The sequence below is a fragment of the Fonsecaea erecta genome (genome assembly GCF_001651985.1).
Source record: "Fonsecaea erecta strain CBS 125763 chromosome Unknown Scaff2, whole genome shotgun sequence".
Taxonomy (NCBI): Eukaryota; Fungi; Ascomycota; class Eurotiomycetes; order Chaetothyriales; family Herpotrichiellaceae; genus Fonsecaea; species Fonsecaea erecta.
This window is the reverse complement of record NW_017387245.1, coordinates 1,158,207-1,175,328: the sequence shown is the minus strand read 5'-3', so window position 1 is coordinate 1,175,328 and position 17,122 is coordinate 1,158,207. Positions and strand designations below refer to the sequence as shown.

The 17,122-nt window shown below is 53.2% G+C and overlaps 7 protein-coding genes across 7 annotated transcripts; 4 read left to right on the top strand and 3 right to left on the bottom strand.

The window, feature by feature from the left end:
* Positions 1–86: 86 nt before the first annotated feature.
* On the bottom strand, positions 87–569 carry AYL99_02186 (hypothetical protein; the record flags this gene model as incomplete). Its single annotated transcript, XM_018833702.1, has 2 exons — positions 87–286; positions 449–569. 2 exons carry the CDS (start codon positions 567–569, stop codon positions 87–89), a joined length of 321 nt encoding a protein of 106 aa, XP_018696326.1.
* A 1,657-nt stretch (positions 570–2,226) lies between these two features.
* On the top strand, positions 2,227–3,799 carry AYL99_02185 (hypothetical protein; the record flags this gene model as incomplete). Its single annotated transcript, XM_018833701.1, has 3 exons — positions 2,227–2,524; positions 2,571–3,039; positions 3,085–3,799. The coding sequence occupies 3 exons, from the start codon at positions 2,227–2,229 to the stop codon at positions 3,797–3,799; spliced, it is 1,482 nt and encodes a 493-aa protein (XP_018696325.1).
* Positions 3,800–4,578: 779 nt separating this feature from the next.
* Positions 4,579–7,826, top strand: AYL99_02184 (hypothetical protein; the record flags this gene model as incomplete). The annotated part of the gene is made up of 4 exons (XM_018833700.1): positions 4,579–4,636; positions 4,683–7,164; positions 7,224–7,273; positions 7,336–7,826. The coding sequence occupies 4 exons, from the start codon at positions 4,579–4,581 to the stop codon at positions 7,824–7,826; spliced, it is 3,081 nt and encodes a 1,026-aa protein (XP_018696324.1).
* Positions 7,827–7,864: 38 nt separating this feature from the next.
* On the top strand, positions 7,865–9,464 carry AYL99_02183 (hypothetical protein; the record flags this gene model as incomplete). The annotated part of the gene is made up of 2 exons (XM_018833699.1): positions 7,865–8,168; positions 8,215–9,464. 2 exons carry the CDS (start codon positions 7,865–7,867, stop codon positions 9,462–9,464), a joined length of 1,554 nt encoding a protein of 517 aa, XP_018696323.1.
* Positions 9,465–10,209: 745 nt separating this feature from the next.
* On the bottom strand, positions 10,210–11,157 carry AYL99_02182 (hypothetical protein; the record flags this gene model as incomplete). The annotated part of the gene is made up of 2 exons (XM_018833698.1): positions 10,210–10,644; positions 10,915–11,157. 2 exons carry the CDS (start codon positions 11,155–11,157, stop codon positions 10,210–10,212), a joined length of 678 nt encoding a protein of 225 aa, XP_018696322.1.
* Positions 11,158–11,697: 540 nt separating this feature from the next.
* On the bottom strand, positions 11,698–13,074 carry AYL99_02181 (hypothetical protein; the record flags this gene model as incomplete). The annotated part of the gene is made up of 1 exon (XM_018833697.1): positions 11,698–13,074. One exon carries the CDS (start codon positions 13,072–13,074, stop codon positions 11,698–11,700), a length of 1,377 nt encoding a protein of 458 aa, XP_018696321.1.
* An 895-nt stretch (positions 13,075–13,969) lies between these two features.
* On the top strand, positions 13,970–16,960 carry AYL99_02180 (hypothetical protein; the record flags this gene model as incomplete). Its single annotated transcript, XM_018833696.1, has 1 exon — positions 13,970–16,960. One exon carries the CDS (start codon positions 13,970–13,972, stop codon positions 16,958–16,960), a length of 2,991 nt encoding a protein of 996 aa, XP_018696320.1.
* Between the last annotated feature and the right edge of the window lie 162 nt (positions 16,961–17,122).

Genomic DNA, 17,122 nt, shown 5'->3' with positions numbered 1-17,122 from the left:
CAGTATTCCCTACTCTGCAAAACATCGAACTCGTAAATCTCGGTACCACCTGCGTTCGATCATTGTAGCAGCCCATCTACCGTTTCTTACTTTTGCTTCCCGTCCTGCTCGGCCTTCTCCTTGGTCATCTTCTGCATCTGTTCCATCGTCATGTTGTGTTTGTCACCGCGGGTGGCTTGCTCGCTCTGCGAGGCGAGCTCGGGCTTCCATTCTCCTCGACCGGTCTTGGCTTTCTCGACGCTGTCAGACTTGTGGCGTTCAATGTCGGCAGCTCGGTTTTCGTTGTCTGTTTGGTTGTTGACACATCCACCGGTTAGCAACCACATTTTTCATTTCTGTCGGATCAGGGGAGCTTATGTTTGTTTGACTGCAGCACGGTGGGGAGGAAGTCTTGGTCGAGGATGGGTGGGAAAGAAAGGTCTGTTGTGGACCGGGCGCTGCAACATACGAGCATGGTCTTCACTCAACGCCAGGCGTGCTGACGAGGTGTGGATGGCTGCACTTGACCTAACACAAACAGCTCTTCCAGCAGTCCGCAGAGAAGCTGATGACCGGGTGAGGTATGACATGTTGAAGGGAATGTTGCTCTGGAACAAATGGACGGGTATGCAAAGAGATCTGTGAGCCGACCTGGAGTCAAGTCTGAACGAAGGTCGTAAACGTGAGGCGTGGAATCTCCAGCAAAAGGTAGGCAGAGGGATGTCTAACGAAGCTTTATTGGGGAGGGCTTCGGTGAAGACTTCCATCTGCGTTGCCAATTGAACTCTTGCCGAGCTGCAACATACCGTTCGCCATCATGACGTAGTGGAAGGACAATCACTAAGAACGTGACCTTCCGTCATCCATCACAGTGCGCCAGTGGCAGGCACGGCTATCATCGCCGAATGATGGAAAGAGCGAAGATCCCCAAATGAGAATCGGATCAATCGTCATTGGTGGGCGCCCGCGAGAGCCCCCTTCGGGCCTAACTCTGTCGCCGCTTTTGCCTCAATCTCCACCAGTGCCATCCTGAAGAGTTATCACAGCTGCTCGACATTGGTCATTCCCTGCCAATGATACCGCCTTGTCCTTTCAAGCCTGTCAGGGGTATTTGCTGTCGAATGGCAATCAATGGAGTCGGATGTCTGTCTGGCTCATGTCAGGGAACGCCCAACCGTGATGAGGACTAAGCGGCGAGAGCGGATGGACACTGATTGATGAGAAGGAATGGACTATGATCAAGAATCGTGGGCGAAAAGGCAAGAGGGTGAGCTGCCAATGGCAACCCCGACATTTTGTACGGCTTTGTTATCTAATTACATGGCTGCGTTATCTCTGAACTTGTAAACCATATCAAGAACAGCCTGGGACTGCCCACCCGATTACCCGACTATCATCCAAAATACAGTTCCCAGGAACCGGCATACCTCTCTGTATCTGGCCTTGCCATTATGCTACAAGTTGCCAGCAAGACTGGATCTGTAGGGAAAGGGCCTTTCGCCTCTCCATTAGTGGCTGCAAAAGGGTACGATGCTTTCGCACAGCCCTTACGAGAAGATGGAGCCAAAGTAAGATCTGTGCTAGTGACGCGAGAAATAGTGAGTCAGCGAGTCCTGTAGTCCCTTTTAAAAACAAAAGCCCATGCAGTGTTTTCCAGGTTTCCCATTGCATGAGGCTTAAACATTGCAGGCTGCGGCATGTTCAACCACTCCAAACGTTGCCAAGCTTGGCGCCAGAGAAGTTTTCAGCCCTTTGGGAACTCCACTTGGAGTTTTCTGGGGGAAGAACTAGCGAAGACCAACCAAATCGGTCGACAAGCTCTTGCCAAGGTCGGCTGCCCCACTTGCTTCGTCGGTTCCGCCAGGAGTGGGAGGCTCTGATGCCCCGCCAGGAAGTCCTACTAGCCAATCATAGCAAGCTGTTGTGGGCCTTCAGCTCGGAAGATTGCTTGGCAAGGGGCAGGTTCCAAAAAGAAACTCCCTCCGCAAATGTTCGGGTTTCACTCCAGACTAGGCGTCACGACCTTGGCACCGCTGCCCATGGCGGCTTCAAACCACAGGAAAACCAGGCTTCGGCCTGCTTCGCCTGGCGTGAGGGGTGGCATCCATCATATCCAGCCTACTGTCGTCCTGGCATGCATATCCAAAGATAGCAGCAGCAGATGCGCGCAAGGCCTTACTCGAACGTGAGAGCCCTCCTCTGTTGTAAAGAACTCTGCTTCTCTGCTCCTCATATGGACTCTTGCGAATGGCAGCCCACGCAGACCGCCAAACAACATCCTTCATCCATAGTGCTGGCAACCCCTCGGAGTGGAAGAAGAAGGAGCAGGTGCGCCGCCAACATCAGCATGCTGCCAGTGTAGCACACCAGAGGGGGCAGAGGAAGAGATTGCCACGGTCGCAAACTCATCCTGGGCCTGGCACCAGCTCTACCGCTCTGACAACCCCCGCCCCTCGACCAGATCCCGGTGGCAGTAGATTCGATCCCTTTGATGCCTTCTTTGTCAACAATCTGTCTGTACACGCGCAGATGATGTTTAAATCCGGTATGTTTGTGGTCTTCTCTATCCGCATTCTCAATCTGATCTGCAGCCATCATCGATCAATGGCCGTCCTTCGCACTGTCAAGCAGGAAACAAGACATCGACAGATGGCGGACCGTCACAATACAATATGCACTTGAGTCTCCCTATCTGGTGCCAGCAATCACCTACGCAGGGTCTTCCTATCGCTATTTCTTTGGCTCACGGGACTCGTCTGCCAAATTTCATCGCATCAGTTTCTACCATGAAACATTGAGACAGCTTCGGGAGGCAATGCTGAGCCCCGACAGTCAATGTGGGGATGCAATGCTCCTGGCGATCGCCATCTTGACCATCCACGGCCCTCCTAACGACATGCAAGGGCGGACTATCGTAGGCTCTCAGCAATTAAGAGATTACGAGTACTACGGCAGCAAAACATGGGAACCAACTCACTTTCAGGCGTTGTTCTCCCTGGTAAAGCAAAGAGGTGGACTGCACAAAATCGGCATCGACTCTCTAGCCGGCATTATCATGACGTGCGTATTAATCCAGCTTCGCTCCAGTCCTTGCTGACTGCTTAGGATTGATATTGTTGAGTCAATTTCGGTTCTGAGGACCCCTGCTTTTCCTCTCTTCTTCCCTCCGAGCCCCATCCTCCAGGCGCTCCGTCGGTGCCGCAAGCCGGACAAGAGCAATTCATGCGACGGTTTTCGGTTTTTAAGGAACAAACACCTTGGTCGACGGCTTCTATCCATCATTGAGGACGCTGACGCTTTACTCGACGCCTACGACACATTTCTAAATGACTCTGGTTCTAGTATAGATTTTGGGCAGTTAGTCGCGGCGTGGCGCATTTTGCAACACCAAGCACTGTCACTGCCAAGCGGCGAGGATCTCCTGTTCAACCTATGTCGGGTCGCTGTCATAGTTTTTCTAGTCGAATGCCTCGAACCTTTGCCAGTCACTGGAGCTTTCCACCGGAACGGTTCACGAGGACTGATGATGTTAATTGACGAGTGTGATAAGCGGGACTTTTGGCAGACGTCTCCTAACACAATGCTCTGGGCAACTGTTGTCGGTGGTTTCATCAGCCGCGAGACATCTCTGCGCTTGTGGTACATCGAACAGCTTCGTGGAAGTCCAGTACCGACGACTGCAGAGCATTGGGACAAGGTTTTGCACTTGGGGGCGGCATATCTTCCGTTCAGACATCGACAAGCACAAGGTTGTCAACAGTTCTGGACCGAAGGATGCAGTTGGCTGGCACTTGCCAATCCATATGTGAGAACAAGCTAGGAACACGAGCGAATCTACCAAGACACAGGGTACGAGCTGCGTGCATACACGAATACTACGGGTCCGGAGTCTAGTTCGAAGATAACGTGTTGGTACTCGATCTGTACCTACTGCCTGTGCACTCGTGCACCAGCTGGCGATATTCACTGCAGCGAGATCGTGACGTCCAGGGTCGACTCGGCGGCGATACACCAGAATAGCCCGTCCTACCTACAGAGCAAGAAACACATCAATGAGCCTGGGAAGAGACTTCCTCGATAGCGGTGGTGGCAGGGCGACGACAGATATTATTGGTAGATTTTGGACCACGGTATCCGCCCCCATTGCAAGGGCTAAGTGTATTCAGCGTAAGGCAGACTCCATGTCTCGTGATAATAGTTCTTTGACTGAGCTTGTACAGGACAAGAGGCGAGACCAACTCGGCCTGTCGCCTTGGCGACGGAGAAATGCCGTGATTCAGCTCTAGTGTAGGAGGCATGCTTGCAAACTACGAATCACGACCCAGAACATATGTATTACATCGCCCACCTCGACTATTATGGGGGCGGAGCACCTTTGGACTTGAAGACTCATGTTCGCTAGTTGACTTTCATGCACCTTGTCAAGCCGTCAATGCACCACGGCACAGGTGTCTCCGTCAAGTCCTAAGAGAAGCCGAAGAAGTGCGGCCGTGCGTACGGCTTAAGCATTGGCAGAGTGCCTGACATTCTTAAGATGGTCAACTCCTCGTCCAAGGCAAATGTGCTGCGCAGTCGATATGTTTACACACCGTAGCCGCCATGTTCGAGCATGAGCAGCGCCAGGGAAAGTATGCGGCGGTATCAAAGGCTACGTGGAGTAAGTCTGGCCGGTCAACTCACGGAACAAGGCTGATGAGAGAAAGGCCCTCCACCAAAAAGACAGGCGAGGCCCGCCAAATACTATGCACCATTCTCGACCAGGTGGCCTGCTTTGACTCTGATCGTGCTGGTCATATTGGCCTGTATTGCCCTACTGGAGTATGGTATTCGTTCGGGCCTGACGCTGGAAGAGAAGGATCAGCAACAAAATCACAGCAGGCTGAAGAGGCAAGACGTAAGCTCGCCAGTAGCCGTGGTTACAACATCAGCAACGACAACTCTAAGTGTTGAAGATGCGACAACTGTTACGCCGGCTGCTGAGACCAGTAGCGCTCCAGACAATGAATACATTGACCCCGCTTCGACATCACCTTCAATCAAACCTACCACAGCACCCCCGTCCACGGTGATGCCAGTTTCGTCTTCGACGACAGCGTACATCGCCCCGATCACGAGCGAGTCGACAACAATGACAGTGGCGAGCAGTACCGCTGTATATATTGTGCCGTCTACGACCACGCCGGGGACTTCTGCCACACCCGTCATGAACAGTGGCACTACTCCATATATTGTTCAGATCAGCAGCACTACCACTACGGCATACGTACAACCACCGTCCTCGACAACGCCGGCTAATCCATACACCGTCCCTTCTAGCAGCAGCTCCTCACGTACGCGTACCACAACGCCCATAGCATCAACTAGCTCGGGAGTCATAAGGACTACGGAGCTTAATTCTGCCTATGTGTACACTCAAACAACATCTGCTCCAACATCATGGACCAAATCAAGCACTGAACAATTCACCACATTGATCACTTATACCACGGAGGATGCATCAGGAAAGCCATTGACAACTGTGGCAACGGCGACGTACGCCGTTGCAGTAATGACGGAGACAGTCCACGACTCAAACGGCGGTGTATCAACTATGATCACAACGTTAACGTCCTACAGTGGTAGCATAACTCCTACAATCCTCGCTGCAAGCACATCTCTCCCCACGACCCCTCCAGATCATCAGAGGGCAGGTGAAGTGGAGCTTGGCTTGGCCGTGGGCAACCTTCAATACTTCCGCGCCATATACCTACCTGTACTGATTGCAGTCCTCCTCAAACTGATATGGGCGGTTGTATTCACTTCTACCAAGATGATGGAGCCTTTTTATCTCCTTTCCAGAGAAAAAGGTGCATCTGCCACAGAATCACTTTTGGCAAACTATTTGGCCACCAGTCTGTCGGTTGAGGACTCCAAGAACATGTTTCTCAGCCACCCTGTCGTCACCCTGGTGAGCATCGTCTCTATTTGCCTGAGCGCTCTCCCATCGATAGCCACACAGTCGACCACTGTGAGGGCAATTGCATGGTGCAGGAGCCCTTCCCTCATAGTGGAACGGTGCAATCCAATGTGGTACCTCAAAGTCGACTACGCCCGAGCCATTCAAGCCGTCCTTTCTCTTATTGTCGTCATCATTTTCGTGGTGATCATTCTGTCTAGTAACCGCCGCAGTGGGGTATTCTCTAACCCATCCTCCATCGCCACGATGGCTTCACTTCTCAGCAGCGAGAATTTTGCACGGTATCTGCAAAGAATTGACCAGAATTCAAGACCTTCGTCATTGAAAAGACTGCTCAGTCCTTACCGGTACATGTTGCGCCAACATCAGACCCCGACAGGTCATGTGAGGTATGGGATTGTAAGGGAATCTGGACAACCGGTGGAGCGCAGACAGCCGAACTATACTGCACTGGAGCATCCACGTGCGAGTGGGAGCAATGCAAAGCACCCCCGAAGTACGCTATTGAAGCCATTCCTGATCGACACCCTCTTCCTCCTTTGCATTCTAGCACTTCTCGGCGTGCTCGTTGGGTACTACATGGATGGAAAGAAGGATCCTTTCAACAACTATTTCAACCACAACCGAACAAGTCAACTTGTCCTCACAGCCGCTGCCAGTCTACTCGATATTCGGTGGAAACAGCTAGAGCGAGAAGTCCGACTCTTGACACCGTATCGCCGATTATTCCGCGGGTCTGCAAAGCCCGAGTCAACGATACTGGTGTCACAGAACTCCACGCCTCTGACAAGTATTTTCCAGGCGCTCGGGAGACGAAACTTCTTCCACGCCTTTGTGGCATTTGTGGCCATTCTGTCTGACGTTTTGATAATCGCCATTGGCGGCGTGCCATTCAACTCTGCACAGATCTGGCTGGATTTTCTTGTCAGTATATACACCAGTTGGGCTATACTGGCCTTGATGATACTTACCGTGATCGCGATCTTCCGCTGGCGCGCCTTAAACGCGAAAATGATGATGCCAAGTGAACCTACCCGACCCCTTACGGTGTGGCTTATGCTCTGCAACGAGGGCAATCAGCTTTGTGAAGAAATGAAAGGATATGAGACCATGGCTCCAAGGGAAAGGGATGAAAAGGTCAAGCTGAGAGGCGGACTGTATTGGGCTGGATGGCTCACACAGCCAGACGGCTCCCAGCGATGGTGTTTGGAGAAAGAGAGTGGCCAGGCGTCAGGGATGAACATGATGCATGGACATAACTAGTGATAATGACTAATTGTAATACCAGATGCTCTGGAATTCTGAGTCTCAATCTTGAGACCCCTCAGTCTTCGTTGAGTCAGCAGTTCACTATAGACCAGAAAATGTTGAGTCTGAGTGGTATCTGACGGAGGTTGTAGAGGGTAAATATACAGCTGCGAGAAATACGCTTGACACCGTGCCATCGGCTGTGAACGGCATAGAAACGAAGTATGCCTCGTACCTGCTCGCTGGCAAGTACTCAGCGTGTAGAATCCAAATCGGGTTAGACGAATCGGAGAATCAAAAGGGCGGCACTACATTCTTCCAAAATAGGACAAGTCGCTCGTCGCGTCCAGCGACGCGCCCTTGCTCTCACCCCCTCGACGAGAAAGAGCCTCAAGCGGGCACCATTATCGACGACGGCAACCACAGTCCACGATGCTGCAATCCCCGCCAAAGAGGCGAAAGCTCGATCCAAGTCTGTCACAAGGACACAGTGGCACCACCAATGTCGAGACCGGACAACCGACGACTCCCACCAGAGCATCCTACCTCTCCCCCACAAAAAGTTCCCTGGCACGCTCCCATCCCCATCTCATCAGGCGATCTACCCGTCGGCCAGTCACCGAACCGAGAGGAAGGCTCTTGAGAGACGAGATCTTAGGAAGACATGATCGCCTTCCCGAAATGCCCAAGACGGTATCCCAGGCTGATCGCCGGCAAAATCTCGACGCTCCCCTCGACCTGTTCCCCCTCAAGGGAAACGAAGCCCCATCGAATGAAGAACCAGCTGCGTTATCAAAGGAGTCTACAACCATAAAAGCTGAGCAGGTTACTGGAAACGAGCGTCCGGCGTTGAAGGAGCGCCAACCTACAGAACGCACATCGTGGGAAAGAACTGGTTCGAGCGAAGAGCCTGCTACGCCAGCAATCCTGCCCAAGCTGGTGACTAGGAAAGAAACGGATGCAAGGCCTGTTTTGCGAGGCGCTAGTGGGGAGCCTGAGTTACCTCCCACGCCTGTTGAACTGGGTCTCAGCCCTGCACCTGAACGGCCTCGTGGTCTGGCGTCGAGCAGTAGCCCAGGAGTTCAAAAATGAGCGGCAGATCGGGAGACTGAGAGCTGAATCGCGGGGACCCGTCACGAGCAGCCCCCTTAAACCCCGAGCCCCCCCAGCTGCCGACCCCTACGATGATGAAGATGGTGATGATGATGATGATGACGAGGACGAGGACATGTCTGATGACGTTCAAGAAGCTGCGGAGAGTGAGCTCGATGAGGCACACGGACACAACGAGGAAATTCCTAAACAGAGTGGAGAGCAAGTATCAACTCTGGAGTCGTTGAAAAGAACATTACAACAATTACAGAAAGAGAACGAGCGACTACAAGCAGCCGTTGATGACGATAATAATTTGAACGAGGAGACCGTTTCTATTCTACAGTCACTCCTCAAGGATGAGGCTACCCGAAGCTTGGGATACCCCGATGATGGCAGCGACATGTCCTCTCACTTAACGTTGTTCGCACCTGGTAACCTACAACTGACTGCTCGAACGGAAACCAAAGTAATCAAGGCCCGGACGAAGATTATCCACTTGCTAATTCTCGAAGCACCGTCTCCATGGCTTCCGGATGCTTTTTCTTGCGCCTTCGAAGTGGTTGTTGATGCCGAAAATGCCCAAGTCGAACATGTTGAGTTGAAGGAGGTAATGAGCAGAGCACGCCGTACGAAGAAGACGAAAATCGAGATCTTCAAGTGGGTTAATGATCGTTTGGAAAATCCTCTGCATCGACTTGATGTAGGTGGTCTGATCTGGGGAATAGGACGCTGGTTCAATGCTGCAGTGGAACGTGCTCGAGTATTCCAGTGGCTGGACATCAAGTACAACCGGCCCTCGTCCGACGAGGGACATCAGAACGAAGATGATCGAGACCAACAGTTGACTCGGGACAGAGCCATTGAACTAGCACGATACCTGGATATGACCCAGAATGCGGCAGTCGACGCTGAAATGACTGTTACCGCTGGCGGCAGGAACTTCCGAAAGAAAGTCATGCTCTCGTGGACGATTGATCTCGACTGGGCAGGTGGATCTGTTTCCTCAATCCAGGTTTCTGTCAGTGGAGTTCCGCAGAAAGCAGAGCCTGGATTGAGGACAATCTTCTCCAGCTTGATCCCAACTTTGGGCGTCAAGGGAGCATTTGAGAACATTTGGACGCTGATCCACGGCGACAGTGATGAGTTCAAATATGTTAGCGCGTTGAAGGGCAAGAAAAAGGGATGACGGATGGTGCCAGATGTGTCGAATCACGAATACACGAATTGATGAATGTTGCGAGATACCCTCTCCAGTACCCAGCAGGAGGCCCATTCTTGGTCAAGTGGTGGCATGGTTAGTAGTGTATATCAGAAGGACGAGACACACTAATCGAATGATTGAGATGAACCGCGCAGGGCCAGGAGCCGATGCCTGTTTGATTAGGGAGGCTTCATTGCATTTTTCTTTTTTTGGTTGATTTTCTATGCTGCTGTGCGCAGCCCTCCCTTCCCCCCCCTCCTTGGACCTGCAAGCCATGCAAAGGTTTTTCAGGAAAGGGTAGGAAAGAAAGACCTCGAACGTTTTGCTCCCGAATACTTCGACGCGCAGATAATGGGGGGAAAAAAAGGAGGAGGAGGACATGCTCTGCTCTGGTTTCACACACATATTTTTTTCTCCCCCTTGTCAGATGCCAGCCTCGCGGATGAATATCATGCTCTCTCTCTCTCTCTCTCTTTCTCCCCCTCCCGTTCCACTCACAATCTCTCTCCCCCACTACTGGCCCCCCCTTCAACAGTAAGCCCCATATCAAAAAGACCAGACCAAGTTTGCTCCCTATCCCCTGGTTGGAGAATTGATGCCCCTTGGCCGGCTCTCAACATTTGTGCGTATTCGTCATGTGGTCAACGGCGAGGAGGAGTGCACATGTCTCATAGTGTCATTGTCGTTGTGTGCGTGTGCATGTCGAGCATGTGTACGTGTGGTGACTTGTTTATTTCTTCTTGGCCTCCTCAGCCTCCTCCTTGGCCTTGGCTCGCTTCTCGCGCGCGCCGACGAAGCGGGCCTCGCTGCGCGCCTGTCTCAACTTCCGGTACGCGTCCTCCTCGCCCGCGGGCAGGTCACCCTTCTTGATCTCGTGGAAGCCGTACTTGAGGCCGACCCCGGAGTCGATGGCCATGACCGCCGCCACCGACGTCGCGATCTTGCCGTCCTTCTTCTCCGCCGACTCGCTCGCCATCTTCACGTCACTCTCGGCCGCGTCGAGCTTCTTGTGCTGGCCCGACTTGCGCGGGAACAGGATCAGTCGGGCCTTGTACGCCTTCAAGCGCGACACGTTGAGCGTGAGCGTCTCTTGGTTGGTGTCCGCGCGGCGGGCGTCGACGGCGATGCCGATCGTCGGGGCGAGCTTGCGGGGGATACCGGCTTCCTGTGACGGGTGCATGAAGTGTTAGTGAGATTCCTCCCGGTTGTAAGGCGTTTTGGGGGGTGTATAGGGATTGATGACAATTCAAGGGAGTTTTGGGGTTTCTCGCAGGACCACATTCGGTCAATCTGGCGTATGAGATATATGTCACTCCGTCCATCTCTTTCTCGCATTCCCTTATCTTTCATATTCATCTCCCCCGCATCTCCATGAACAGGCCCCAATTGGCATCCCAGTGGAAAAGGACAGGTGAGATGGACATAAAAATCGTACCTTCAATTCCATCAAGGTGAAACCCCGACCGGCCCTGGCGCGGCGGTTGTACTTGATCGTAGGACACCTCACGACAGGTCGGAGCTTGTCGACGGGTCTCGGGGCGACGGCAGCGGCTTTGGCCAGACGGTTGGCGCGGCGTCGAGACTTGCGGCCGGGCTGGTCAAAGTGCACGCGGACACGGCGCTGCCAGTCCTTGTGGAAGTGGTTGTTGGGTAGCTGCTGGTTGTGCTTGATCGCCATTGCTGCTGCGAGGGAATCACGACAGAACAAACGATTGAGGGATAAGAAAAGAAGAAGATTGAAAAGAGTAGGTCCCGGCACCGCACAAATCTGAGGTCGAACTTTTGGTGGAGTGTGAGACTGCAATTTCGAGGCTTGGCAGACACACATTTGGGCCAAGATTTGTGTAGTCATGTGACTTTTGCTGGCTGTCTTGAGATTAGCGCCATTCCATTCTCGCCTTTTGCCAGCCTCGCAGGACAACTCAGGTCCAAGTCACTAGGAATCATTACGACTTCGTACGGTTTGTGCAATTCATTCGGTTGGGCCCAAACGCTATGTGCCGAGGTTGGTACAGAAACCCTGATAAAGCTGAGCATATTCTGCATTGATAAGACTGAGCATGAGCTAGCTACCAGGCAAGAGGGTAGAGACATCCATCCGCCCGTCCTACTGTAACACTTCATTTCCAAGCCTCCAATCTCAACGCCAGATCCAAGAGGGTATCAGTACAAGCACGTCTCCAATCATCATTCATCCCGTCATCTGCTATCTTCCCCCTCAGTTTTGACTCCAAGATTCAATACCAAGCCCAACTCCTTGAGAAAGTTTTGCCTTCTTTGCCTTGATGTCAGTCTCTCCAAAACTCGCTCCCCGCTTCCTAAGCTGACCGGCTTTCTTAACGGGACCAAAGATCTTGCTTTGAAGTAGATTGCTTGAGCGTTCTGCGCCTTGAGACAGTCTCAAGCTCTCCTGGGAGCCCGGATTCCGTCGTAACATGTCGCTCGCCAATGAACTGGCCTGGGACTCGGGAATGCTATCATCGTTGTGGCCTTCTTCGGCATCAGATATGGAAATGGTGCTATCCCGGTCATGGCGTTCTCTTTCTGCTGACTCCATTACTAATTGAGAAGAGGGTGCGGAAAAGGGAACCATGGATGTTGGGTAGCCGTCGTGGGTCACAGGTCTCACGTGGACTGGCGTAGTCTGCAGTGAGGAGAGTGAATGAGCTCCGCGAGTGTGGCCATGCTTGAACTTGGAGGTGTGGGTTCTGGTGGGCGTCGAAGGGACGCTGGCACTCTGCTCACTAAGCACTTCACCAGCGGCAAGCAGGGCTGCAATGTTTGAATGGTTCGGTGCAGGTGCAGACTCCGGGAAGCGAGGCACGGGCTTCCGGTGAGGCGTGGTGAAGGTGTCGCGGGGCGTGGTATACGATGGCGACATACTTTTGAACCTGGTGAAGTGCTCTCTGTTCTCGCGAATACGCCTTTTAAGTAGAGCATTTTCCTCTTCGAGCAACTCATTCCGATCATTCTGCAACTCGACCAGCTTCTTCGCTCGTGCCAGTCGTTTCTCCACCTCATCACGCTCCTCTTCCATGGCCCGGCATGTTTTGGTCAACGCCTCGATCTGAGGTTGGGGTGGAGGGACTGAGTTTCGGGACTGCATTGAAACGCGCAGCCTGTATTCAGCGGTTTGAAGGACCTCAATTTCCCGGCGACTCATCTGTTGTTCAACCTCAGCCCGTTGCGCCGCCTGATCCGCCTCCATGGCTAGAAGACTGTGCTGCAATTTGAAATGAGCGGCCGAGGTTCGCGCTTCCCGAACTGCTGCGACTAATTCGGTGGCCATGCTTCGCAGTTCTTCGATGTCCGCCTTTGCGATCGCATCTGGGGTTGGCAAGGCGCCAAGCACATTGGATCTGAACGCAGTTGGTGGAGGTGAGGCAAGCAAGGCGTCGATGGGAGCAGCGCTGACGCGATTAATAGGAGACTGAAACCGAGGAGGCTGCGTCGATGGTGGTGGGGTCATCGAGGCTGACATTGGTGGAGGAGATGCATAGGAGGATTTGTTCATGCTGTCTGCTGAGCGAGTGCGCACGTAGGGAGGAGTGGCAGGAACCGTCGACTCATCCGCCGGGGACTGTGAATTCGCCATGTCGCTATCGATCTCAAATGGACGGCCAAAGTCTGGTGGCAGTGGGTTCCAAGTGTCCAAAATGCGCGATTGATGCGTTTCGCAGTCGTCGCCGTGCAAAAAGCCGTCAATTGGCAGCGATTATGGTAGCGACGAAGGTGGAGTACAGTTGAGCGGCCAAGCTCTTCCTCACTGTGCGCTCACTGTCAGATTGTCGGAGTGAGATATTGGATAAATGAAGGTCTGGATGAGAGAGTGAGACTGGGACTCAAAGCTGGGAGTTTGGGTAAAGACAGGAAGCTGCACAAGATGCAAGATGGTATTTGACAGAATTGAGAGAGATGGGGAGGGGAGGGCAAAGGGAAGAGAGGGACAGCAAGGGACGAGGCCAGAGGGGAGGCTGGGAAGAGGTTGAGGTTGAAGTTGGCGGTGGTGGTGGTGCTGGTGGTGGTGGTGACGGTGGAGTGGAGTTGGTGCCCGGAGGGCGCTGGAGCACGCTGGAGATGGTACAGTGCGCGTAAGAGGGTGGGTGGAGCGGAGCCCGTTCCAGGCTAGGCCCCTACCGTTTAGGCAGCACGGGCGCCGGGGTGTCACCTGGAGGCTTGAAAGTCGCGCCCACTACGGCTCAGACTCTAAATCGAGGCGCCTCACGCGTCAAATTGGCGTCGCCATGGCTTGGCACTAGCGCGGTCGTGTAGGACAACCACAAGCCAGCTTTTTCCTACTCCCCCCTGAGCCCATGTCAACATCCCAGAGTCCTTTTCTACAGGGTTCAGCACCCTCGAGCTGGCATTCACAGCTTCTGAGCTCTTCAGTATACCCAGCATTTGTCCCGGAGCAGAGGCAGATGATATTCCCGTTCGAATCCATGCCACAAGCAAAGCTCAAGTCACCGGTATCTCGTGTTTGAGAAAGCATGGACCACCACCACCCCCATGAGCATGGGTCCCATCTCCCCGTCCGTGGTACCATTCCACGGCTGTCCAAACTACCAATGCCACGTGCAGTGGCCTCAAGTGATAACCTGAAACTGTCTGCTCGCTCGTCGATGGTAGGAAACATTCACCACGATGAGTTGCGCAAGACGTCACATATTCCGCGTCCTCTCGGGGAGAATGTCAACCAGTCAATTCGCTCTCGATATGGTTGGCTGGATAGACCTGTCAACCCTAGGAGCGAGTCTCCCGTGAGAGACGCTCTTCACGATGTGCAAGTCACGGCCTTGGACACCACTCCCCCTGGATCCAACCACGATTCCCCGGTGTTCGAGACTGGTAACGAGAACTCAACTGCCTCAATGGCCGGCACAAAGGAAAAACACCGGACTCAGCAGATTTCCCCAACTCCTTCATCCATGGCACTTCGCCCAGATTCACCGACCAAAAGACCGTTTCGACCGCCGGGGAGGAACTCGCCAGCGAAGGACATGATGGCGCTTCCATCGGTCGTCTCGCCGGGCGAAATCTACACGCCTCCCAAAGCTTTTGTCAAAGGTCAGCGCTCGCGGATTGCAAAACCACTTCGGGATTCCAGGAGATCCGCTAGTTCAGCCTTTGATGTGACGTACAAGGAGTCTACTGGAGGACCGCCATCAAACCTTAAAGCGCAAACCCTGAAGCATAGGCCAACCTATGGCGACAGGGGAGCGATGTCGCCCACTCCAGCTTCAAAACAGTCTCTTTCGTCCCTTTTCAGGGACCCTTCTCCTACGCCCCGACCCTGTGGCAAGCTCGCGGTCTCCAACGTTGAGTCGCCGGCAGCACTTCTGAAGCCCCGGTCAAGAGGCGAGAACAGCCTCGCCCCGTCAACCCCTCCCTCCAAATCAGCAACCAAAGCGAAGAAGAAGGCTTCAGTTCAGCCAGATATTAGTGTTGTTGCGGCAGAAGAAGCTCAAGCAGCAAATACTGCCAAGTCTTCAGCGGCTCTACGAGAAACAATTGCAAAAGCAAAGGCTGCGAAAAGAAAAGCTCGTGAAAGCGCCGGGACAGCAAATGCACCGCTAGCTGGACCGCCTGGCTGGCCGTCGGATTTTGCAGAAGACGCCGTTTCTCTCGACGGCGACAACAAAGGACTCTTGCGGAAGCGTATCCAACAGGCCGTGACGTCAGGCCATCTGAATATCGCTGCAATGAAGTTGAAGCAGATACCTTCAGAAGTGATGAAGATGTATGAGCCGGAGAACAGCACGACAAATTGGGCGGAGATGGTGGACCTAATAAAAATCAACGCAGCAGACAACGAGTTAACGGATTTGGAGGACGAGATGTTTCCCGATTTTGCGGAATCGGACCTAACCGACGACGACGAGAGGAGATGTCAATTCGGTGGCCTCGAAACACTGGACTTGCGCCGAAATCGATTGCAGCAAATACCGACAGGGTTGCGACGGCTAGAAAGACTTCAGGTGTTGAATCTGAGCGGCAATAAACTTGACAACAAGGCTTTTGAGGTCATCGGCCAGATTCCTTACCTGAAGGAGCTTATTCTCGCAGACAATCTCGTCGAAGGCACGTTGGAACTGGGCGACTGCAAGCTCGAACATCTTCAAGTTTTAGACTTACACGGCAATAAAGTTGAGAGCTTTGGTGTAGCAGGTCTGTCCGTGCTCCAAAACTTGAAGGTCTTGAATATTGCTGGCAACAAGTTTTCAACACTCCCCTGGGACACTGTACCTACCTCAACTCTGACCGAACTCAATATCTCGCGAAACCGCGTTTCGGGCGTCCTCCTGTCAGACGCGCTCGCTTTCCCTGAGCTGCGTACCTTGGATGCATCGTTCAATGAGCTCCAGAGGCTTTTCAACAATGAAAGTGTCCCAGAGTTCCCCAACCTGCGGTCTCTTATTCTAAGTGGTAACAAGTTGATCGGCGTACCATCCTTGACGAAGTGCAAGCAGCTCTATACCTTGGACGTATCGGAGAATCAGGTGGAAGAGATTCCCTCGGAGTTTGCGCAGCTGGAGAATTTGAAGACTGCAGATTTTGGAAACAACAACATCCGACTCGTTGTGCCCGAGATCGCGATGATGATCAACTTGTCGAGCTTCAACGTTGTTGGAAACCCACTTCGCGAGAAGAAGTACCTCACGATGAACACTTCTGAGCTCAAGGCAGATCTCGAGAAGAAGCTTGAAATAGAGCAGTCTGAGAAATCTCCGCAAGAGCCGAGCGACAACCTCACCAACTCGGTTTCCAAAGGGGAGTACCGCTATACCCCTTCCAATGGGACCCTCGACCTCTCCTCACAGTCTATTGCTAGCCTCTCTGTGGGTGAGATCGACTTGTCTTCACCAATCCACACCCTCAAACTCTCCAACAACGAGCTTACATGCTTTCCGGTTGACCTCCTTTCACACCCGTCCCTCAAATACAGCCTCCAGTCCCTCGACCTCTCTCACAACCCTCAACTCCATCCCACAGAGTACCTGGCCAGCGAGCTCTTCCTCCCGAACCTGAAATCTCTCTACATCGTTTCCACGGGGCTCACTTCTCTCGACTCGCTCACCTCAAACCTCAAAGCCCCGGCGCTCACAGAGTTGAACATCTCGTGCCATCGTCTCGCTGGCCACGTGCCGTGGGTTCGCGCCTGGTGGCCGAACGTAAACACGCTGCTGGCGACAGATAACTGGTTCTCGTCTGTCGACGTCGAGGGCGTCCGTGGGTTAGAGGTGCTTGACATCAGAAATAACGAGATCGAGACTCTCCCACCAAAGCTGGGACTGTTGGGCAATCTCCCAGGCTCCAAGGAAAAGACCCCGGGGAGACTGAGGGTCCTGGAGGTCAGTGGAAACAGATTCCGCGTCCCGAGAATCACTGTGGTGGAGAAGGGCACGGAGGCTGTCCTGAAAGATCTGAGGAGGATGGTCAGGGAGGAGGAGCTGACCGACGAATGGAGAGATGTGATATGATCTTGGCTTGGATCTCGTTTACTGCTGTTCAGCGTGTGCGCGTCTCCTTCCTGGCCCTTCCCTTTCATCGTCGATGTCCCCGTCAACTCTCGAATCCCCTTGTTTCCCGCGTTCAAGCCTTGCAGTGTCTCACGCATACACACATACACGGCACGTTTTTGT